The sequence below is a fragment of the Dendropsophus ebraccatus genome, chromosome 2 (genome assembly GCF_027789765.1).
Source record: "Dendropsophus ebraccatus isolate aDenEbr1 chromosome 2, aDenEbr1.pat, whole genome shotgun sequence".
Taxonomy (NCBI): Eukaryota; Metazoa; Chordata; class Amphibia; order Anura; family Hylidae; genus Dendropsophus; species Dendropsophus ebraccatus.
The window spans coordinates 561441-586305 of NC_091455.1; the positions used below are offsets into that span (position 1 = coordinate 561441).

At 48.3% G+C, this 24865-nt stretch overlaps 1 protein-coding gene across 4 annotated transcripts; it reads right to left on the minus strand.

Moving 5' to 3' along the window:
• Positions 1 to 1050: 1050 nt before the first annotated feature.
• GRINA (glutamate ionotropic receptor NMDA type subunit associated protein 1) lies at positions 1051 to 24464 on the minus strand. 4 transcript variants are annotated; one of them, XM_069956846.1, is made up of 7 exons: positions 24404 to 24464; positions 4633 to 4992; positions 4230 to 4354; positions 2830 to 3030; positions 2627 to 2755; positions 2386 to 2529; positions 1051 to 1873 (listed from the first exon to the last, which is right to left on the minus strand). In XM_069956846.1, the coding sequence occupies exons 1-7, from the start codon at positions 24459 to 24461 to the stop codon at positions 1724 to 1726; spliced, it is 1167 nt and encodes a 388-aa protein (XP_069812947.1). In that variant the 5' UTR covers positions 24462 to 24464; the 3' UTR covers positions 1051 to 1723. The 4 variants fall into 4 exon arrangements, with proteins under 4 accessions (XP_069812947.1, XP_069812948.1, XP_069812949.1 ...); XM_069956847.1 differs by lacking the exon at positions 24404 to 24464 and adding an exon at positions 10159 to 10262; XM_069956848.1 differs by lacking the exon at positions 24404 to 24464 and adding an exon at positions 10076 to 10098.
• Between the last annotated feature and the right edge of the window lie 401 nt (positions 24465 to 24865).

A 24865-nucleotide genomic window follows, 5' to 3' on the forward strand; every position in this document is an offset into this window, starting at 1 on the left:
GAACCACGGCCGGCAGCCTGGACATGGATTATCTGCACTGAAGCCAGAACCACGGCCGGCAGCCTGGACATGGATTATCTGCACTGAAGCCAGAACCACGGCCGGCAGCCTGGACATGGATTATCTGCACTGAAGCCAGAACCACGGCCGAAAGCCTGGACATGGATTATCTGCACTGAAGCCAGAACCACGGCCGGCAGCCTGGACATGGATTATCTGCACTGAAGCCAGAACCACGGCCGAAAGCCTGGACATGGATTATCTGCACTGAAGCCAGAACCACGGCCGGCAGCCTGGACATGGATTATCTGCACTGAAGCCAGAACCACGGCCGGCAGCCTGGACATGGATTATCTGCACTGAAGCCAGAACCACGGCCGGCAGCCTGGACATGGATTATCTGCACTGAAGCCAGAACCACTGAACTTTTTGGATTTTTGCTGCAGATCTATGATGTCAGGAGTATAATCCATCGTCTGAACATGCCCTTATAGTGAAACCCTGGTAATGTATGCAGCTTTATTCACTGAATCCCCAAGGTCGGGCCTTGATGTTCCACCATATTTACCAAGGTTTTTGGTGCACCTACATTGCACTTAGTTGGCCGGTTTTTACATTAGTGACTTGACTGACGATTAAGCTCTTAGTTTCTCATCCGATTAGATTATGTTTGCTTGCTCAATGTATAGAGATGGTGAGAAGCCAGCAGCTAGAAACCGAGACACCTGAAGGGTCTTTACACGGGATCTTACTGTGTACACAGGTGACCCTCCCCACACAGGAAGGAGGCGTTGTGTCCACATTCACCTCATCCCGTTTTGCATTGTTCCATGGCTCCCCCACTCAGGGATGTGAATGTTGCTCCATAGCATGGCACCTGTAATCCTGTTACATCTGCTCAGCGTGCTCGAGGTCCGCTCTACCTAGGAGATGGGCATCTAAGGATACATGTGCAATGTTAGGTTGTTACTATGCCACATAAACTACAGAAACTCTTCATACATCACCATCCAGCAAAGAGAAAGCCAGAAAAGAAAATAACTAAGAAGGTAGAGGAAAACTATTTAATGTAAATGTCTGTAGTCATCATGCAGTGAGTAGTGTGGCCACTGGGGGCAGCAGTATTACAGCAGAGGCCCACTGCACAGGGAGAAGCAGGAGACATCATGGGTGCTGGTGTCTGATGACTGGCGGCCACCCACCGGATATGACAGCCAAGGGGCGGCCATGTCTACAAGCCAGCAGGGCTCGCTCACATCTAATTAGAACTAGGCCAGACACAGGAATAATACTGCAGGTTTCTCCAAGAAGGAAGCGGCGTGCAGCGACCATAGCAGATCCGTCCAGGATCTCCAGATCCATGCAATAAAGAGACATTGAATGCCTGGAATTATATACAGTTCCATCCCAGGCCGGCCCCATCGCCCCGCCATACAATGCCCTGCGGAGGCAGGAGAGGGCGCCAACACCGGAGCTATTCACATTGAGGGCTAGGAGATGCCTATTGTCTCACGTGCCACCACACCGGAGAACATGCAGCAGCGGCTACACAGGGGAAGGGTCCGACAGGGAATGTGGAGGTCGCTGGTCTCAGGGGTCCAGTAAAGTGCGGCTAGTGACTGGGGGGAGCTGCTGTAACACGAGCAAGAACATTCACAACAAACCACAGGGGAAAAAAATCCTGGGTACACCGCAGGATGTGGGGATCCGGGGGGGAAGCTGCTCACTCCTTGGCCTTGCCGATTATCGCCAGGATGTAGAGGAAGATGTTGATGATGTCTGTGTACAGGTTCAGGGCAGCAAAGACGTATTCCTCAGGGCTGAGCGCCAGCTGCTTGTTCCCCAGGATCATTTGTGTGTCCACCGCCAGGAACTAGGAGACAAGGAGGGAAGACAACTCACTGGAGGGCGCGGGGCTGCCGAGGGCGCGAGCACACACCTCGCGTCACACCCATACTCCGCCACCACTGCCCGCACACCTCGCGTCACACCACCACTGCCCGCACACCTCGCGTCACACCACCACTGCTTGCACACCTCGCGTCACACCACCACTGCCCGCACACCTCGCGTCACACCCATACTCCGCCACCACTGCCCGCACACCTCGCGTCACACCCATACTCCGCCACCACTGCCCGAACACCTCGCGTCACACCACCACTGCCCGCACACCTCGCGTCACACCCATACTCCGCCACCACTGCCCGAACACCTCGCGTCACACCACCACTGCCCGCACACCTCGCGTCACACCACCACTGCCCGCACACCTCGCGTCACACCACCACTGCCCGCACACCTCGCGTCACACCCATACTCCGCCACCACTGCCCGCACACCTCGTGTGACAGTCAGAGCGAGGAGCAGATACAAAGAACTTACACAGGTGAAGAGCAGCGCCCCCAGCGAGGCGTAGACGATCTGCAGGATCTTGTTGCGTATGAAGATGCAGAGTATAGAGAAGACAATGAGGACCACCAGGCTGACCATCAGGACCCCCATGCAGGAAGTGAAATCGTATTTTGTCTGTGGAGACACAAAAAGGGCAGGAAGTCATACAGATACTTAGATGCCAGGGCCGAGGATGATGGGGGTTGAAGTTAGTGCTGGAGTCACCACTTACCTGCAGAGAGAACAGGACCACAGTGAAGCAGACAGCAGCCGTGATCCCCAGCGCCATTATCACGGCGTCCGTCTCATAGAAGCTGGCGATCATTCCGACCATGTAGGAGAGGCTGAGCGTCAGGATAGACTGTGAGGAGACAGAGCGTCAGACAGCTCCACCACCCCTCCCCCACTATACCCCCTCCTGATCATGGCACCTACCAGAGCCACAAGGTTCCATGGGTGGCGGCGGCGGAAATCCCCACAGCAGCTGAGAGTGATGAGGGAGACGAAGAAGATGGCGTATGAGAGGTAATATGTCCATGCATTCTTCCTCACGTAAATCTGGACGTCCTTCACGAAGGTGAAAACCGCCACAAATGCAAAGGTGACCAGAAGCTGAGCGGTGAGAACGAGGAAGACCTGAAGAGGAGACAGACCGTCACCAGATACCTCTGACATCTCCCCAGAGAAAAGCCCACACTCGGGACCCCCCCCCCCCCAAAGCCACCACCAGCGAGGAGGGCGCCCTCTAGATGCCGCCACCAGCGAGAAGCGCACCCCCCCCCCCAAAGAGCCCACCACCACCAGTGAGGAGTGCGCCCCCCCCAAAGACCCCGCCACCACCAGTGAGGAGTGCGCCCCCCCCAAAGACCCCGCCACCACCAGTGAGGAGCGCGCCCCCCCCAAAGACCCCGCCACCACCAGTGAGGAGCGCGCCCCCCCCCCCCAAAGACACCCGCCACCACCAGTGAGGAGCGCCCCCCCCCCCCCCCAAAGACACCGCCACCACCAGTGAGGAGCGCGCCCCCAAAGACACCAGTACCACCAGCGAGAAGCGCCCCCCCGCAAAGACACCGCTACCACCAGCGTGGTGCGCCCCCCCCCCCCAAAGACACCGCTACCACCAGCGAGGAGCCCCCCCCCCCAAAGACACCGCTACCACCAGCAAGGAGCGCCCCCCCAAAGACACTGCTGCTACCACCAGCGAGGAGCGCCCCCCCAAAGACACTGCTGCTACCACCAGCGAGGAGCGCCCCCCCAAAGACACTGCTGCTACCACCAGCGAGGAGCGCCCCCCCAAAGACACTGCTGCTACCACCAGCGAGGAGCGCCCCCCAAAGACACGGCTACCACCAGCGAGGAGCGCCCCCCCCCCCCCCCCAAAGACCGCTACCACCAGCGAGGAGCGCCCCCCCCCAAAGACACCGCTACCACCAGCGAGGAGCGCCCTCCCAAAGACATCGCTACCACCAGTGAGGAGCGCCCCCCCCCCAAGACACCGCTACCACCAGCGAGTAGCGCCCCCCCCCCCCCCCAAAGACACTGCTACCACCAGCGAGAAGCACCCCCCCAAAGACACCGCTACCACCAGCGAGGAGCGCGTCCTCCAGACGCCGCCACCAGCGAGGAGACATCACTAACAGAACGGCACATAAGTAGCAAGTAGCAATATCGCATGATACAAAGATGGGCGAGGATTGGAGGAGACGCCTCCAGTATGGGCGTATACCTGATTCCACCGCCCTCTAGAGGGGCCCATATGGGTGACAATGGCTGTACTCTGCACCAGCAGGGACCCTGAGAAGCAGATATGTAGGATTAGCCCCTCCCACACTTACCTTACGGATAAACGCTCTCCGGATGTTTTTATCGTCCCAGTGGCTGATGGGAAAATCCTGGTTATCGCAGTATGAAGGCGGCCCCTCCTCGTGATAGGTGGTGCTGTGTATGGGGGAGCCAAAATCTGTGGGCAAGAAAAAGGGAGTCATCAGCCACTGGTAAGACCCATATTCCACCAACAGATCTGACCACAGATTATCTGCCAAAGATTTGAAGCCAAACCCAGGAGTGGATTTATAAAGAGGAGAAATCCAGTCTTTCCTTTATGACCTGTTCCCTGCTTATAGTCTGTTCCTGGGTTTGGCTTCAAATCTTTGGCAGATAATCTGTCGTCAGACCTGTTGGTGGAATATGGGCCTTAAGACGCCAGACGATATGCCCCCCCCCCACACACACACTTACCGCTCTGCTCTGAGGGGTAGCCACCTTGTCCGTATGGCTGGTGAGGATATGGTGCTGCAGGATACGGCCCTGGGTTGTAAGCTGGAGGATACGGGGGCTGACCCATAGGGGGCTGAGTGGGGTAAGGAACAGCATTGGGGTACGGAACATCACTGGGGTAGGGGGCCGTGTTGGGGTAGGGGGCCGTGTTGGGGTAGGGGGCCGTGTTGGGGTAGGGGGGCTGTCCATATCCTGGGGCAGGAACTGGAGCGGCCTGTACAGGATAGGGTGGATTAGCGTACGGGTCCCCCGTCACCAGGAAACTCTTCTCATGGGACATCCTGGACGTCACCAGCAACGGACAAGATCCGACAATGGCACCTGACAAGATTTTCAACACAGAGTATTATACACAGCCGTCACCTCACCCCGGTCACTATATATACACAGCCATCACCTCACCCCAGTCACTGTATATACACAGCCGTCACCTCACCCCGGTCACTATATATACACAGCAGTCACCCCGGTCACTATATATACACAGCCGTCACCTCACCCCGGTCACTATATATACACAGCCGTCACCTCACCCCGGTCACTGTATCTACACAGCCGTCACCTCACCCCGGTCACTATATATACACAGCAGTCACCCCGGTCACTATATATACACAGCCGTCACCTCACCCCGGTCACTATATATACACAGCCGTCACCTCACCCCGGTCACTTTATCTACACAGCCGTCACCTCACCCCGGTCACTATATATACACAGCCGTCACCTCACCCCGGTCACTATATATACACAGCCGTCACCTCACCCCGGTCACTATATATACACAGCCGTCACCTCACCCCGGTCACTATATATACACAGCCGTCACCTCACCCCGGTCACTATGTAAACACAGCCGTCACCTCACCCCGGTCACTATATATACACAGCCGTCACCTCACCCCGGTCACTATATATACACAGCCGTCACCTCACCCCGGTCACTATGTAAACACAGCCGTCACCCCGGTCACTTTATATACACAGCCGTCACCTCACCCCGGTCACTATGTATACACAGCCGTCACCCCGGTCACTATATATACACAGCCGTCACCTCACCCCGGTCACTATATATACACAGCCGTCACCTCACCCCAGTCACTGTATATACACAGCCGTCACCTCACCCCAGTCACTGTATATACACAGCCGTCACCTCACCCCAGTCACTGTATATACACAGCCGTCACCTCACCCCAGTCACTGTATATACACAGCCGTCACCTCACCCCGGTCACTGTATATACACAGCCGTCACCTCACCCCGGTCACTGTATATACACAGCCGTCACCTCACCCCGGTCACTGTATCTACACAGCCGTCACCTCACCCCGGTCACTATATATACACAGCCGTCACCTCACCCCGGTCACTATATATACACAGCCGTCACCTCACCCCGGTCACTATGTAAACACAGCCGTCACCCCGGTCACTTTATATACACAGCCGTCACCTCACCCCGGTCACTATATATACACAGCAGTCACCCCGGTCACTATATATACACAGCCGTCACCTCACCCCGGTCACTATATATACACAGCCGTCACCTCACCCCGGTCACTATATATACACAGCAGTCACCCCGGTCACTATATATACACAGCAGTCACCCCGGTCACTATATATACACAGCCGTCACCTCACCCCGGTCACTATATATACACAGCAGTCACCCCGGTCACTATATATACACAGCAGTCACCCCGGTCACTATATATACACAGCCGTCACCTCACCCCGGTCACTATATATACACAGCCGTCACCTCACCCCAGTCACTTTATATACACAGCCGTCACCTCACCCCGGTCACTATATATACACAGCAGTCACCCCGGTCACTATATATACACAGCCGTCACCTCACCCCGGTCACTATATATACACAGCCGTCACCTCACCCCGGTCACTATATATACACAGCCGTCACCCCGGTTACTATATATGCACAGCCGTCACCCCGGTCACTATATATACACAGCCGTCACCTCACCCCGGTCACTATATACACCAAAAGTAATGGGACAATTGCTCCTTGGGCCGTTTCCTGGGCCGGCGGGGGCAATTCCTTCTGTCTGCTTCATGGACAATGACACAAGGCCTGGAGGTGATGTGAGGTGCTTGTATTTGGAAGATTCTCCTGTGAAGACGACTTGCATCAAAAGGAGCTCTCCATGCAGGGGACAAGCCATCCTTGAAGGGGAACTCCGGATAAGGAAATACATTTTCAATTTAGTATTACTGTGTCTCCGCAGTTCGGCCGCACTGCTAATTGATTAAAGAGGACCTGTCACCCCCCGTGCCGGCGTGACAGGCTCCCGACCCCCCGTCGGGATTAGGTGGGGTCGGGAGCCTGTCACCCCGGCACGGGGGGTGACAGGTCCTCTTTAACATCCAGGAAGTGAAGAAAACAGTCCTCTGGTGCAATCCACTTAGTCTCCTGCCCCCCCCCCCCCCCCCCCGCTCTTTCAGGAGACAGAGATCATGTGACCTCAGTCTCACACAAATCCCTGATTGTGCACCAGTCTTATCCTCTTAAGGACATATGACGTACCCCTACGTCATATGTCCTCACTTGCACTTCAAAGCGTGAAGTGCCCGCGATCCCGGGTGCCGCGTGTAGCCCGGGACCGCCGCTATTAGCGGGCACGGTCTGATCGCCGTGCCCGCTAATTAGCTAATCGGAGGCAGCTGTCAACTTTGACAGCTGCCTCCGATTACCGGAGGCAACGTTTCCCTGGTGTCTAGTGGGGGAGATCGCTCCTCCGGGACCTTGTCCCGGAGGAGCGATCTCCGTTACTGATGCCGGCCGGGGACGCGTCCAAGATGGCGCCGTCCTCGGCTCGGCACTCGTTTACTTCCGGCTGCAGCAGCCGAAAGCAAACGAGTGCCGATCTCATGGATCTCTGCAGCATATCTATGCTGCAGAGATCTCAATGAGAGATCCAAGTGTATATACTAGAAGTCCCCCAGGGGAGGAATAACCCTAACCCCAGGGGTGGAATAACCCTAACCCCAGGGGTGGAATAACCCTAACCCCAGGGGGGGAATAACCCTAACCCCAGGGGTGGAATAACCCTAACCCCAGGGGGGGAATAACCCTAACCCCAGGGGGGGAATAACCCTAACCCCAGGGGGGAATAACCCTAACCCCAGGGGGGGAATAACCCTAACCCCAGGGGGGGAATAACCCTAACCCCAGGGGGAATAACCCTAACCCCAGGGGGGGGGAATAACCCTAACCCCAGGGGGGCTTCTAGTATATGTGTAAAAAAAATAAAATAAAGTGTTGTTAATAGTAAAAAAGCCCCCTCCCCTAATAAAAGTCTGAATCACCCCCCTTTTCCCAGGTTGTAAATAAATAAATAAACAAACATGTTTGCTATCGCCGCGTGCGTAATCGCCCGAACTATTAATTAATCACATTCCTGATCTCGTACGGTAAACGGCGTCAGCGCAAAAAAATCCCAAAGTGCAAAATTGCGCATTTTTGGTCGCATCAAATCCAGAAAAAATGTAATATAAAGAGATCAAAAAGTCGTATATGCGCAATCAAGGTACCGATAGAAAGATCAAATCATGGCGCAAAACTGACACCTCGCACAGCCCCATAGACCAAAGGATAAAAGCGCTATAAGCCGGGAATGGAGCGATTTTAAGGCACGTATATTGGTTAACAACGGTTTGAATTTTTTACAGGCCATCAGATACAATATAAGTTATACATGTTATATATTGTTTTAATCGTAACGACCTGAGGAACATGCATAACAAGTCAGTTTTACCCCAGGGCGAATGGCGTAAAAACACATTTCCCCCCAAATAAAAGAAATGCGTGTTTTTTTTCAATTTCACCACACTTTGAATTTTTTTCTGGTTTCGCAGTGTACTTTATGCAAAAATTCAGCCGTCATTGGGAAGTACAATTAGTGACGCAAAAAATAAGGGGTCATGTGGGTTTCTAGGTGGAAAAATGCAAGTGCTATGTATGTATGTATGTATGGCCTTATATACACAAGGAGGAAAAACCGAAAACGTAAAAACGAAAATGGGCCATGTCCTTAAAGGGTTATTAGAGCTGTGTTCATACACGGAGTTTCATTGCAGTATTGTCCCAATACTGCAGCCACTTCACAAAGACGATGCAGTAAGGCAATGAAATCAGAGCCGGCACTGCCAATCCCAGCCGCCCGAACAATATACCCAGTGTGGTGGGGGGCAAAACATGCCTGACCCCTAGCCACAATATTAGGAGCAGCCATACCTATAGTCTGCCAGATCCTGAGAAAGAGATCAAAGGTGACCTCAACAATCAGTCACAGGTCACCCCCCCTCCTCCCCCTCACTCTACACGTCACCCCCCCTCCTCCCCCTCACTCTACACGTCACCCCCCCTCCTCCCCCTCACTCTACACGTCACCCCCCCTCCTCCCCCTCACTCTACACGTCACCCCCCCTCCTCCCCCTCACACTACACGTCACCCCCCCCCCCCTCACACTACACGTCACCCCCCCCCCCTCACACTACACGTCACCCCCCCCCCTCACACTACAACGTCACCCCCCCCCTCACACTACACGTCACCCCCCCCCCCCTCACACTATACGTCACCCCCCCCCCCCCCCCCCCCTCACACTACCCGTCACCCCCCCCCCCCTCACACTATACGTCACCCCCCCCCCTCCCCCCCCCTCACACTATACGTCACCCCCCCCCTCCTCACACTATACGTCACCCCCCTCCTCCCCCCCTCACACTATACGTCACCCCCCCCCTCCCCCCCTCACACTATACGTCACCCCCCCTCCTCACACTATACGTCACCCCCCCCCCCCCCCCCCCCCCTCACACTATAACGTCACCCCCCCCTCCTCACACTATACGTCACCCCCCTCCTCCCCCCCTCACACTATACGTCACCCCCCCCTCCTCACACTATACGTCACCCCCCCCCCCCTCACACTATACGTCACCCCCCCCCCTCCTCACACTATACGTCACCCCCCCCCCCCCCTCACACTATACGTCACCCCCCCCCCCTCCTCACACTATACGTCACCCCCCCCCCTCCTCACACTATACGTCACCCCCCCCCCCTCCTCACACTATACGTCACCCCCCCCCCTCCTCACACTATACGTCACCCCCCTCCTCCCCCTCACACTATACGTCACCCCCCTCCTCCCCCTCTCACACTATACGTCACCCCCCTCCTCACACTATACGTCACCCCCCCCCCCTCCTCACACTATACGTCACCCCCCCCCCCTCCTCACACTATACGTCACCCCCCCCCCTCCTCACACTATACGTCACCCCCCCCCCCCCCTCACACTATACGTCACCCGGCTTAGGGTTCGGTAAGTCTCGGGAGATCTCCGGCCACGCATTACAGTCTGTTAGGTGACAAGGCCGCCGCAGCCGCCGCTCTGTCCCCGGACGCCCATGGAGCCGCTATAGAAGCCGCCACACTCACCGGAACAACGCGAGGATCCCGAGGCCTCAGAGCGGAGGATGCAGCGGATGTATGACGACAGAACAGCCCTGCCCCCTAGCGTCACCCGCAAGACCCGCCTCTACCACGCCCCCAACGTAACAACAAGACCCGCCCACTGCTCCGCCCACTCTACCTCACAGCGCGCTGTACCTTACACCGACCGTGTCCTACAGGTATATACCGCGCCTCTATACATATATATACTACAGGTATATACCGCGCCTATATACATATATATACTACAGGTATATACCGCGCCTCTATACATATATATACTACAGGTATATACCGCGCCTCTATACACATATATACTACAGGTATATACCGCGCCTCTATACATATATATACTACAGGTATATACCGGCCTATACATATATATATACTACAGGTATATACCGCGCCTCTATACATATATATACTACAGGTATATACCGCGCCTCTATACATATATATACTACAGGTATATACCGCGCCTCTATACATATATATACTACAGGTATATACCGCGCCTCTATACATATATATACTACAGGTATATACCGCGCCTCTATACATATATATACTACAGGTATATACCGCGCCTATATACATATATATACACTACAGGTATATACCGCGCCTATATACATATATATACTACAGGTATATACCGCGCCTCTATACATATATATACTACAGGTATATACCGCGCCTCTATACACATATATACTACAGGTATATACCGCGCCTATATACAACTGCAGTCACGCTATCAGCACTTCACAAAACTGCAGTCACGCTATCAGCACTAGGAATTGCAGTGCTCTTATATACCATGTATTACGGTAATAGCCAGGACTAGTTAGTTCCAGGCTTCAGAATGTGCCAGGAAGATCAGAGGGTGACACCTACATGTAAAGAATGTAAACTCTAAACCCCTTCAGGTCCATTCACCCACTGTTAACCCCTTCAGATCCACAACTGTTTAATTCCCCCACTGTTAACCCCTTCACATCTACTACAATCTAATTCATCCACTGTTAGCCCCTTTAGATCCACAACACTTTAATTCATCCAATTTTAACCCCTTCACATCCACCACAGTTTAATTCATATACTATTAACCCCTTCAGCTCTGGGATTATTTTATTTTTTCTATCTATATGTTGAACAATCCTAAAATTTTTATTTACATCCATAAGAAAATAAATGTGTTTTGCTTCATTCGTGCACTTATATCCACCTTAGGGACGCTTCACATGTACCGGATTCACAGCGGATTTCACGCTGAGAGTTTGCAGCAAAATTCACTGTGAATCCTTGTACTGTGAAGTTCAATGGGGTTACATACCTGCAGCGGAATTTTCATAAATTTAACACCCCCGCAGCCCGCCACCCGGAGCATACATTACCTGCTCGACACTGCGGCTGCATGTGAAGCTCCAGTCGGTCCCACTCAGCCGGTCAGTGCACGGCAGCAGTGATTGTCTGAGCGGGACCAACAGGAGCCAGACGCCTCTCATGCACGCGCAGTGCCGAGCAGGTGATGTATGCTCGGGGGGCCGGCTGCGGGGGTTAAAAGGGCCGGGTCATATACTCACAGCGGAATGAAAATTGTGCTGCAAGTATGTAACCCCATTGAACTTCACAGTACCAGGACTCGCAGCAAATTTCACTGCAGACTCAAATGCGTCATCGCGCACAGCAGACAATCACTGACGAAAGGGCGCTGTCCAACACCCTGTCAGTGATTGGCTGTCATGCATGGTGACACGAATGACGTTTTAACACAGTGCCAACAATGAAAAAGCCTTTGGTGGGATTCCCCCATGCTGTGGCGTGCTGGGAGCAATGGAAGGTAATAAAAGCATTGTTCTTTCGTTCTTATCTCCTTGCCGAGAGTATTCATTATTTTTAAGCTTGTCCTTTAATTCTTGCACTGTCAATATAAAAATCAAATTGTTATCCAATCACACTACCAAATCCTAGAAGAGCGCTTACTCTCGTACAGATTCTGTGATTTTCAGACATTTTTACTGTAGGAATTTGGAGAAATGTGATGGGAAAGTGTCTATTTGGGGCTATATGTCGCATTATTTATATCCCAATAAAATCACGAAATCAAATTGTTATCCAATCACACTACCATATCCTAGAAGAACGCTTACTCTCGTACAGATTCTGTGATTTTCAGACATTTTTACTGTAGGAATTTGGAGTAATGTGATGGGAAAGTGTCTATATGGGGCTATATGTCGCACACTTTGAAGTCCAATAAAATCACGAAATCAAATTGTTATCCAATCTCGTTACCATATCCTAGAAGAGCGCTTACTCTCGTACAGATTCTGTGATTTTCAGACATTTTTACTGTAGGAATTTGGAATAATGTGATGGTAAAGTGTCTATTTGGGGTATACTATATGTTGCACACTTTGAAGTCCAATAAAATCACAAAATCAAATTGTTATCCAATCTCGTTACCATATCCTAGTAGAGCGCTTACTCTCGTACAGATTCTGTGATTTTCAGACATTTTTACTGTAGGAATTTGGAGTAATGTGATGGGAAAGTGTCTATATGGGGCTATATGTCGCACACTTTGAAGTCCAATAAAATCACGAAATCAAATTGTTATCCAATCTCGTTACCATATCCTAGTAGAGCGCTTACTCTCGTACAGATTCTGTGATTTTCAGACATTTTTACTGTAGGAATTTGGAGTAATGTGATGGGAAAGTGTCTATATGGGGCTATATGTCGCACACTTTGAAGTCCAATAAAATCACGAAATCAAATTGTTATCCAATCTCGTTACCATATCCTAGAAGAGCGCTTACTCTCGTACAGATTCTGTGATTTTCAGACATTTTTACTGTAGGAATTTGGAATAATGTGATGGGAAAGTGTCTATATGGGGCTATATGTTGCACACTTTGAAGTCCAATAAAATCACAAAATCAAATTGTTATCCAATCTCGTTACCATATCCTAGTAGAGCGCTTACTCTCGTACAGATTCTGTGATTTTCAGACATTTTTACTGTAGGGATTTGGAGTAATGTGATGGGAAAGTGTCTATATGGGGCTATATGTCGCACTATTGGAAGTCCAATAAAATCACAAAATCAAATTGTTATCCAATCACACTACCATATCCTAGAAGAGCGCTTACCCTCGTACAGGTTCTGTGATTTTCAGACATTTTTACTGTAGGGATTTGGAGTAATGTGATGGGAAAGTGTCTATATGGGGCTATATGTCGCACTATTGGAAGTCCAATAAAATCACGAAATCAAATTGTTATCCAATCTCGTTACCATATCCTAGAAGAGCGCTTACTCTTGTACAGATTCTGTGATTTTCAGACATTTTTACTGTAGGAATTTGGAGTAATGTGATGGGAAAGTGTCTATATGGGGCTATATGTCGCACTATTGGAAGTCCAATAAAATCACGAAATCAAATTGTTATCCAATCTCGTTACCATATCCTAGAAGAGCGCTTACTCTTGTACAGATTCTGTGATTTTCAGACATTTTTACTGTAGGAATTTGGAGTAATGTGATGGGAAAGTGTCTATATGGGGCTATATGTCGCACACTTTGAAGTCCAATAAAATCACGAAACAGTAGGGGGAAAGTGGCCATGTTTTTGTAGCGCTGGATAACCCCTTCAATGGTTATCCTTCATAAGCCATGAAACTGGTCCCTCCTGTAATTGGAAGTAGTCTACCAAGAGCGTCCAACAACAATAACTATATGGATAACAATTTGATTTCGTGATTTTATTGGGATACAAATAGTGCGACATATAGCCCCAAATAGACATTTCACCATCACATTACTCCAAATTCCTACAGTAAAAATGTCTGAAAATCACAGAATCTGTACGAGAGTAAGCGTTCTTCTAGGATATGGTAGTGTGATTGGATAACAATTTGATTTCGTGATTTTATTGGGATACAAATAGTGCGACATATAGCCCCAAATAGACATTTCACCATCACATTACTCCAAATTCCTACAGTAAAAATGTCTGAAAATCACACAATCTGTACGAGAGTAAGCGTTCTACTAGGATATGGTAACGAGATTGGATAACAATTTGATTTCGTGATTTTATTGGATTTCAAAGTGTGCGACATAGAGCCCCAAATAGACACTTTCCCATCACATTATTCCAAATTCCTACAGTAAAAATGTCTGAAAATCACAGAATCTGTACGAGAGTAAGCGTTCTACTAGGATATGGTAGTGTGATTGGATAACAATTTGATTTCGTGATTTTATTGGACTTCAAAGTGTGCGACATATAGCCCCAAATAGACACTTTCCCATCACATTATTCCAAATTCCTACAGTAAAAATGTCTGAAAATCACAGAATCTGTACGAGAGTAAGCGCTCTACTAGGATATGGTAACGAGATTGGATAACAATTTGATTTCGTGATTTTATTGGACTTCAAAGTGTGCGACATATAGCCCCATATAGACATTTTCCCATCACATTACTCCAAATTCCTACAGTAAAAATGTCTGAAAATCACAGAATCTGTACAAGAGTAAGCGTTCTTCTAGGATATGGTAGTGTGATTGGATAACAATTTGATTTCGTGATTTTATTGGGCTTCAAATAGTGTGACATATAGCCCCATATAGACACTTTCCCATCACATTACTCCAAATTCCTACAGTAAAAATGTCTGAAAATCACACAATCTGTACGAGAGTAAGCGTTCTACTAGGATATGGTAACGAGATTGAATAACAATTTGATTTCGTGATTTTATTGGATTTCAAAGTGTGCGACATATAGCCCCATATAGACACTTTCCCATCACATTACTCCAAATTCCTACAGTAACAATGATTCTTATATAAGACAAATGAGAGAAATAAATGACAATGAGCCGGGTTTTCAGGTGGTAAATATTATGTGGCGAAATTTATTGCATCACAAGAAGCGGAACCCCATTCACCTTCTCAGTACAAGGATTCACAGCAAATCTCACTGCAAACTGGCAGCGTGAAATCCGCTGCGAATCCGGTAATGTAAAGTTACCCTTAAGCGGTTATACGGGCAGGAATGAAGCAAAATACATTTATGTTCTTATAGGTGTTAATTAAAATAATAATAATAATAATAATAATAATAATAATAATCTTTTATTTATATAGCACCAACAGATTCCGCAGCACTTTAAAATTTTAGGATTGTTTTACATATAGTTAGAAAAAAATAAAATATTCCCGGAGCTGAAGGGGTTAACAGTATATGAATTAGATTGTAGTGGATGTGAAGGGGTTAACAGTGGGTGAATGGATCTGAAGGGGTTAAGAGTTGCCATTCTTTAGTCTTACATGTAGATGTTCCCCTCTGATCTTCCTGGCACATTCTGAAGCCTGGAACTAACTAGTCCTGGCTATTACCGTAATACATGGTATATAAGAGCACTGTAATTTCTAGTGCTGATAGCGTGACTCCATTTTTGTGAAGTGCTGATAGCGTGACTGCAGTTATATACACATATATACTACAGGTATATACCGCGCCTCTATACATATATATACACTACAGGTATATACCGCGCCTCTATACATATATATACTACAGGTATATACCGCGCCTCTATACATATATATACTACAGGTATATACCGCGCCTCTATACATATATATACACTACAGGTATATACCGCGCCTCTATACATATATATACTACAGGTATATACCGCGCCTATATACATATATATACTACAGGTATATACCGCGCCTCTATACATATATATACACTACAGGTATATACCGCGCCTCTATACATATATATACTACAGGTATATACCGCGCCTCTATACATATATATACTACAGGTATATACCGCGCCTCTATACACATATATACTACAGGTATATACCGCGCCTATATACATATATATACTACAGGTATATACCGCGCCTCTATACATATATATACTACAGGTATATACCGCGCCTATATACATATATATACTACAGGTATATACCGCGCCTCTATACATATATATACACTACAGGTATATACCGCGCCTATATACATATATATACTACAGGTATATACCGCGCCTCTATACACATATATACTACAGGTATATACCGCGCATATATACATATATACACTACAGGTATATACCGCGCCTCTATACATATATATACTACAGGTATATACCGCGCATATATACATATATATACTACAGGTATATACCGCGCATATATACATATATATACTACAGGTATATACCGCGCCTATATACATATATATACTACAGGTATATACCGCGCCTCTATACATATATATACTACAGGTATATACCGCGCCTCTATACATATATATACTACAGGTATATACCGCGCCTCTACACATATATATACTACAGGTATATACCGCGCCTCTATACATATATATACTACAGGTATATACCGCGCCTCTATACACATATATACTACAGGTATATACCGCGCCTCTATACACATATATACTACAGGTATATACCGCGCCTCTATACACATATATACTACAGGTATATACCGCGCCTCTACACATATATATACTACAGGTATATACCGCGCCTCTATACACATATATACTACAGGTATATACCGCGCCTCTATACATATATATACTACAGGTATATACCGCGCCTCTATACACATATATACTACAGGTATATACTGCGCCTCTATACACATATACACTACAGCATCACCCTCGATAAAGCAAGTACGCGAAACGCGCGTCGGGTGAGTGGTATGGTGGTCGTTGCATTAAGGACGTATGGGTAGTATTTTGTATGCACTTTATTAAGCACTATGCTTGAAACTTAGTCTATTACATGCCCAATGCCCAGTGCTCCGTTTGTGTAAATTTATTTACTATTTCTGTATTTTGTACATATATTGCTCTATATTATTTACCACCACCATTGTTCTGGGGTTCTGTTCATGTGTCAGTTCCTCCATTATGTAAAAAATATTTTAATCTTGTTTTGTAATATACTTTTCATACATACAAATAAAGATATATGATTATATAAAACTTTGTGATTTTTGGTCCTGCATGGTTGGTTAGCGGGGTGGGTTTGTGTTTCCCCCCTTCTTTCCCTTTTTTGGTTTTTACATATACACTACAGGTATATACACCGCGCCTCTATACACATATATACTACAGGTATATACCGCGCCTATATACATATATATACTACAGGTATATACCGCGCCTATATACACATATATACTACAGGTATATACCGCGCCTCTATACACATATATACTACAGGTATATACCGCGCCTCTATACATATATATATACTACAGGTATATACCGCGCCTATATACATATATATACTACAGGTATATACCGCGCCTCTATACACATATATACTACAGGTATATACCGCGCCTCTATACATATATATATATATACTACAGGTATATACCGCGCCTTTATACATATATATACTACAGGTATATACCGCGCCCCTATACATATATATACTACAGGTATATACCGCGCCTCTATACATATATATACTACAGGTATATACCGCGCCTCTATACACATATATACTACAGGTATATACCGCGCCTCTATACATATATATATACTACAGGTATATACCGCGCCTTTATACATATATATACTACAGGTATATACCGCGCCCCTATACATATATATACTACAGGTATATACCGCGCCTCTATACATATATATACTACAGGTATATACTGGGCCTATATACAATTATATACTACAGGTATATACCGCGCCTATATACATATATATACTACAGGTATATACCGCGCCTCTATACATATATATACACTACAGGTATATACCGCGCCTCTATACACATATATACTACAGGTATATACCGCACCTATATACATATATACACTACAGGTATATACCGCGCCTTTATACATATATATACTACAGGTATATACCGCGCCTCTATACACATATATACTACAGGTATATACCGCGCCTCTATACACATATATACTACAGGTATATACCGCGCCTCTATACATATATACACTACAGGTATATACCGCGCCTCTATACATATATACACTACAGGTATATACCGCGCCTCTATACACATATATACTACAGGTATATACCGCGCCTCTATACATATATATACTACAGGTATATACCGCGCCTCTATACATATATATACACTACAGGTATATACCGCGCCTCTATACATATATATACACTACAGGTATATACCGCGCCTCTATACATATATATACACTACAGGTATATACCGCGCCTCTATACACATATATACTACAGGTATATACCGCGCCTCTATACATATATATACTACAGGTATATACCGCGCCTCTATACATATATATACACTACAGGTATATACCGCGCATATATACATATATACACTACAGGTATATACCGCGCATATATACATATTGTAGAGATCTTCCCGGGGGATGGTGTGTTTGGACACAGTTCACATCAGACTTGGACTTGTAAAATAACAGCTTGGCGTTTATTGGCAGCATAAACAGTCCAGCAAACAGAAATACAGCAACACCGCGCTTTTTAAGAACAAAACAAAAAGGTCTTGCCCGTCTAGGCGCTTACTAACCAACAGGTCACCTGTCTGACACTTCAATCAGCGGTATCGCACGGTGTGAATAAGCTTCAGCAGCGGCTGTATTCCAAGCTCCCACCATACACAGCATCCAGGCTGATCACTCCTGGCTGAGAGCCATCACCTGCATCTCTGTGGAGCTCTTACCTTCTCAGGCTGATTGCTCACCTGATGGCAAAACCCAAACTGGATCGGGGGGAGGGAATGGCAAGTCCCACTACCAGCCTACCCACCATTCCAGTAAATCCAGGCCCGGAAACAGTAAATAATAGCTCAGCAGCATAGCACTGCTGAGCACAGATCCCTCCTGGACTTACCATCTCACGCTATGGAGCAACCTAGGTGAGATGTACATCCCCTCGAAGACTTTACCCGTGACATGTCTACAATATATATACACTACAGGTATATACCGCACCTATATACATATATATACACTACAGGTATATACCGCGCCTATACATATATATACTACAGGTATATACCGCGCCTCTATACATATATATACTACAGGTATATACCGCGCCTCTATACATATATATACTACAGGTATATACCGCGCCTATATACATATATATACTACAGGTATATACCGCGCCTCTATACATATATATACACTACAGGTATATACCGCGCCTATATACATATATATACACACTACAGGTATATACCGCGCCTATATACATATATATACTACAGGTATATACTGCGCCTTTAAACATATATATACTACAGGTATATACCGCGCCTATATACATATATATACTACAGGTATATACCGCACCTAAATACATACATACATTTTATATATATATATATATACACACACTGCGCCTATATACATATATACACACACTGCAGGTATATACCGCGCCTACATCTATCTATCTATCTATCATATTATATATATATATATATATATATATATATATACAGCGACGTCAACTCAAACCTGAGTCTTTTTCAAGCACGGCAACAGTAAACACGTTGTGTTTGTGGAATGGAATCTACCGGAGCCCATTCATTTCACATTTGTAAAAATCTGGTGCCAAAACATCTCCCTAGACCGACCTAAGTCTGCCTGACCGAAACAGCTCCCCAGACCGACCTAAGTGTCTGCCTGACCGAAACATCTCCCCAGACGGACCTAAGTCTGCCTGACCGAAACAGCTCCCCAGACCGACCTAAGTGTCTGCCTGACCGAAACATCTCCCCAGACGGACCTAAGTCTGCCTGACCGAAACAGCTCCCCAGACCGACCTAAGTGTCTGCCTGACCGAAACAGCTCCCCAGACCGACCTAAGTGTCTGCCTGACCGAAACATCTCCCCAGACGGACCTAAGTCTGCCTGACCGAAACAGCTCCCCAGACCGACCTAAGTGTCTGCCTGACCGAAACATCTCCCCAGACCGACCTCAGTGTCTGCCTGACCGTTACAGCTCCCCAGACCGACCTAAGTGTCTGCCTGACTGAAACATCTCCCCAGACCGACCTAAGTGTCTGCCTGACCGAAACATCTCCCGAGACCGACCTAAGTGTCTGCCTGACCGAAACAGCTCCCCAGACCGACCTAAGTGTCTGCCTGACCGAAACAGCTCCCCAGACCGACCTAAGTGTCTGCCTGACCGAAACATCTCCCCAGACCGACCTAAGTGTCTGCCTGACCGAAACAGCTCCCCAGACCGACCTAAGTGTCTGCCTGACCGAAACAGCTCCCCAGACCGACCTAAGTGTCTGCCTGACCGAAACAGCTCCCCAGACCGACCTAAGTGTCTGCCTGACCGAAACAGCTCCCCAGACCGACCTAAGTGTCTGCCTGACCGAAACATCTCCCCAGACCGACCTAAGTGTCTGCCTGACCGAAACAGCTCCCCAGACCGACCTAAGTGTCTGCCTGACCGAAACAGCTCCCCAGACCGACCTAAGTGTCTGCCTGACCGAAACATCTCCCGAGACCGACCTAAGTGTCTGCCTGACCGAAACAGCTCCCCAGACCGACCTAAGTGTCTGCCTGACCGAAACAGCTCCCCAGACCGACCTAAGTGTCTGCCTGACCGAAACATCTCCCCAGACCGACCTAAGTGTCTGCCTGACCGAAACAGCTCCCCAGACCGACCTAAGTGTCTGCCTGACCGAAACAGCTCCCCAGACCGACCTAAGTGTCTGCCTGACCGAAACAGCTCCCCAGACCGACCTAAGTGTCTGCCTGACCGAAACAGCTCCCCAGACCGACCTAAGTGTCTGCCTGACCGAAACAGCTCCCCAGACCGACCTAAGTGTCTGCCTGACCGAAACATCTCCCCAGACCGACCTAAGTGTCTGCCTGACCGAAACATCTCCCCAGACCGACCTAAGTGTCTGCCTGACCGAAACAGCTCCCCAGACCGACCTAAGTGTCTGCCTGACCGAAACATCTCCCCAGACCGACCTAAGTGTCAGCCTGACCGTTACAGCTCCCCAGACCGACCTAAGTGTCTGCCTGACCGAAACAGCTCCCCAGACCGACCTAAGTGTCAGCCTGACCGAAACAGCTCCCCAGACCGACCTCAGTGTCTGCCTGACCGAAACAGCTCCCCAGACCGACCTAAGTCTGCCTGACCGAAACAGCTCCCCAGACCGACCTAAGTGTCTGCCTGACCGAAACAGCTCCCCAGACCGACCTAAGTGTCAGCCTGACCCAAACAGCTCCCCAGACCGACCTAAGTGTCTGCCTGACCGAAACAGCTCCCCAGACCGACCTAAGTGTCTGCCTGACCGAAACATCTCCCGAGACCGACCTAAGTGTCTGCCTGACCGAAACAGCTCCCCAGACCGACCTAAGTGTCTGCCTGACCGAAACAGCTCCCCAGACCGACCTAAGTGTCTGCCTGACCGAAACATCTCCCCAGACCGACCTAAGTGTCTGCCTGACCGAAACAGCTCCCCAGACCGACCTAAGTGTCTGCCTGACCGAAACAGCTCCCCAGACCGACCTAAGTGTCTGCCTGACCGAAACAGCTCCCCAGACCGACCTAAGTCTGCCTGACCGAAACAGCTCCCCAGACCGACCTAAGTCTGCCTGACCGAAACAGCTCCCCAGGCCGACCTAAGTGTCTGCCTGACCGAAACAGCTTCCCAGACCGACCTAAGTGTCTGCCTGACCGAAACAGCTCCCCAGACCGACCTAAGTGTCAGCCTGACCCAAACAGCTCCCCAGACCGACCTAAGTGTCTGCCTGACCGAAACATCTCCCGAGACCGACCTAAGTGTCTGCCTGACCGAAACAGCTCCCCAGACCGACCTAAGTGTCTGCCTGACCGAAACAGCTCCCCAGACCGACCTAAGTGTCTGCCTGACCGAAACATCTCCCCAGACCGACCTAAGTGTCTGCCTGACCGAAACAGCTCCCCAGACCGACCTAAGTGTCTGCCTGACCGAAACAGCTCCCCAGACCGACCTAAGTGTCTGCCTGACCGAAACAGCTCCCCAGACCGACCTAAGTCTGCCTGACCGAAACAGCTCCCCAGACCGACCTAAGTGTCTGCCTGACCGAAACAGCTCCCCAGACCGACCTAAGTGTCTGCCTGACCGAAACATCTCCCCAGACCGACCTAAGTGTCTGCCTGACCGAAACAGCTCCCCAGACCGACCTCAGTGTCTGCCTGACCGAAACAGCTCCCCAGACCGACCTAAGTGTCTGCCTGACCGAAACAGCTCCCCAGACCGACCTAAGTGTCTGCCTGACCGAAACATCTCCCCAGACCGACCTAAGTGTCTGCCTGACCGAAACATCTCCCCAGACCGACCTAAGTGTCTGCCTGACCGAAACAGCTCCCCAGACCGACCTAAGTGTCTGCCTGACCGAAAACAGCTCCCCAGACCGACCTAAGTGTCTGCCTGACCGAAACAGCTCCCCAGACCGACCTAAGTGTCTGCCTGACCGAAACATCTCCCCAGACCGACCTAAGTGTCTGCCTGACCGAAACAGCTCCCCAGACCGACCTAAGTCTGCCTGACCGAAACAGCTCCCCAGGCGTGGTATATCCCTGTAGTGTGTATATATATATATATAGAGGAAAAAATTATGGTTGAACAGCACTGTGCTGACTTAAAATCAATATGGATAGTGTCACTCGCCCTGCAGTATATAGATAGTATACAGATAGTGTCACTCGCCCTGCAGTATATAGATAGTATATGGATAGTGTCACTCGCCCTGCAGTATATAGATAGTATATGGATAATGTCACTCGCCCTGCAGTATATAGATAGTATACAGATAGTGTCACTCGCCCTGCAGTATATAGATAGTATACAGATAGTGTCACTCGCCCTGCAGTATATAGATAGTATACAGATAGTGTCACTCGCCCTGCAGTATATAGATAGTATACAGATAGTGTCACTCGCCCTGCAGTATATAGATAGTGTCACTCGCCCTGCAGTATATAGATAGTATACAGATAGTGTCACTCGCCCTGCAGTATATAGATAGTATATGGATAGTGTCACTCGCCCTGCAGTATATAGATAGTGTCACTCGCCCTGCAGTATATAGATAGTATATAGATAGTGTCACTCGCCCTGCAGTATATAGATAGTATACAGATAGTGTCACTCGCTCTGCAGTATATAGATAGTATATGGATAGTGTCACTCGCTCTGCAGTATATAGATAGTATATGGATAGTGTCACTCGCCCTGCAGTATATAGATAGTATACAGATAGTGTCACTCGCCCTGCAGTATATAGATAGTATACGGATAGTGTCACTCGCCCTGCAGTATATAGATAGTGGCACTCGCCCTGCAGTATATAGATAGTATATGGATAGTGTCACTCGCCCTGCAGTATATAGATAGTATATGGATAGTGTCACTTGCCCTGCAGTATATAGATAGTATACAGATAGTGTCACTCGCCCTGCAGTATATAGATAGTATACAGATAGTGTCACTCGCCCTGCAGTATATAGATAGTATATGGATAGTGTCACTCGCCCTGCAGTATATAGATAGTATATGGATAGTGTCACTCGCCCTGCAGTATATAGATAGTATACAGATAGTGTCACTCGCCCTGCAGTATATAGATAGTATATAGTGTCACTTGCCCTGCAGTATATAGAGAGTGTCACTTGCCCTGCAGTATATAGATAGTATACAGATAGTGTCACTCGCCCTGCAGTATATAGTGTCACTCGCCCTGCAGTATATAGATAGTATATAGTGTCACTCGCCGTGCAGTATATAGACAGTATATAGATAGTATACAGATAGTGTCACTCCCCCTGCAGAATATAGATAGTATATAGTGTCACTCGCCGTGCAGTATACGGATAGTATATAGTTTCACTCGCCCTGCAGTATACGGATAGTATATAGTTTCACTCGCCCTGCAGTATACGGATAGTATGAACAATGAATAAAGGATAAAAGGCGGCACTCACCAGCAGTATATAGATAGTATATAGTGTCACTCGCCCTGCAGTATATAGATAGTATATAGTGTCACTCGCCCTGCAGTATATAGATAGTATATAGTGTCACTCGCCCTGCAGTATACGGATAGTATATACAATGAATAAGGGTAAAAGGCGGCACTCACCAGCAGTGTGTTCAGACCATCGGGAGCGGGGGAGACAAGGTGGGTGACCAACCCTCATGTGACTGCTACCTCACTTCCTTTCATGTGTGCAACTTTATCAAACAATGTGAGTGACAAACAAACATCAATAAAAATAAAGTAGAAATGACCCTGGCTAGCATATCCGGATATAGGGACTCACATAGGGCAGTATTCACATCACTACCAGTATTAAGAGCCAGGGCGCCAAGCGCTTTCTATCACCCCCACCTATTGGGGGAGGGAGAATCCATAACCCTCCATAAGTGTGAGGAATTCGCCATCATGTTCCTGCTGAATGTGTCTGATCATGCGGGGGCTAGCTTTCCCAGTCTGATCATGCGGGGGCTAGCTTTCCCTGTCTGATCATGCGGGGGCTAGCTTTCCCAGTCTGATCATGCGGGGGCTAGCTTTCCCTGTCTGATCATGCGGGGGCTAGCTTTC

Coding starts and splice junctions, on each gene's coding strand:
- GRINA (XM_069956845.1), bottom strand. CDS start 6,873: ATGGCTTGTCCCCTGCATGGAGAGCTCCTTTTGATGCAAGTCGTCTTC. Junction 4,993..6,674: donor TGGTGTATATAGTGACCGGG/GTGAGGTGACGG, acceptor AAATCTTGTCAG/GTGCCATTGTCGGATCTTGT. Junction 3,031..4,229: donor GGAGAGCGTTTATCCGTAAG/GTAAGTGTGGGA, acceptor TCTCCTCTTCAG/GTCTTCCTCGTTCTCACCGC.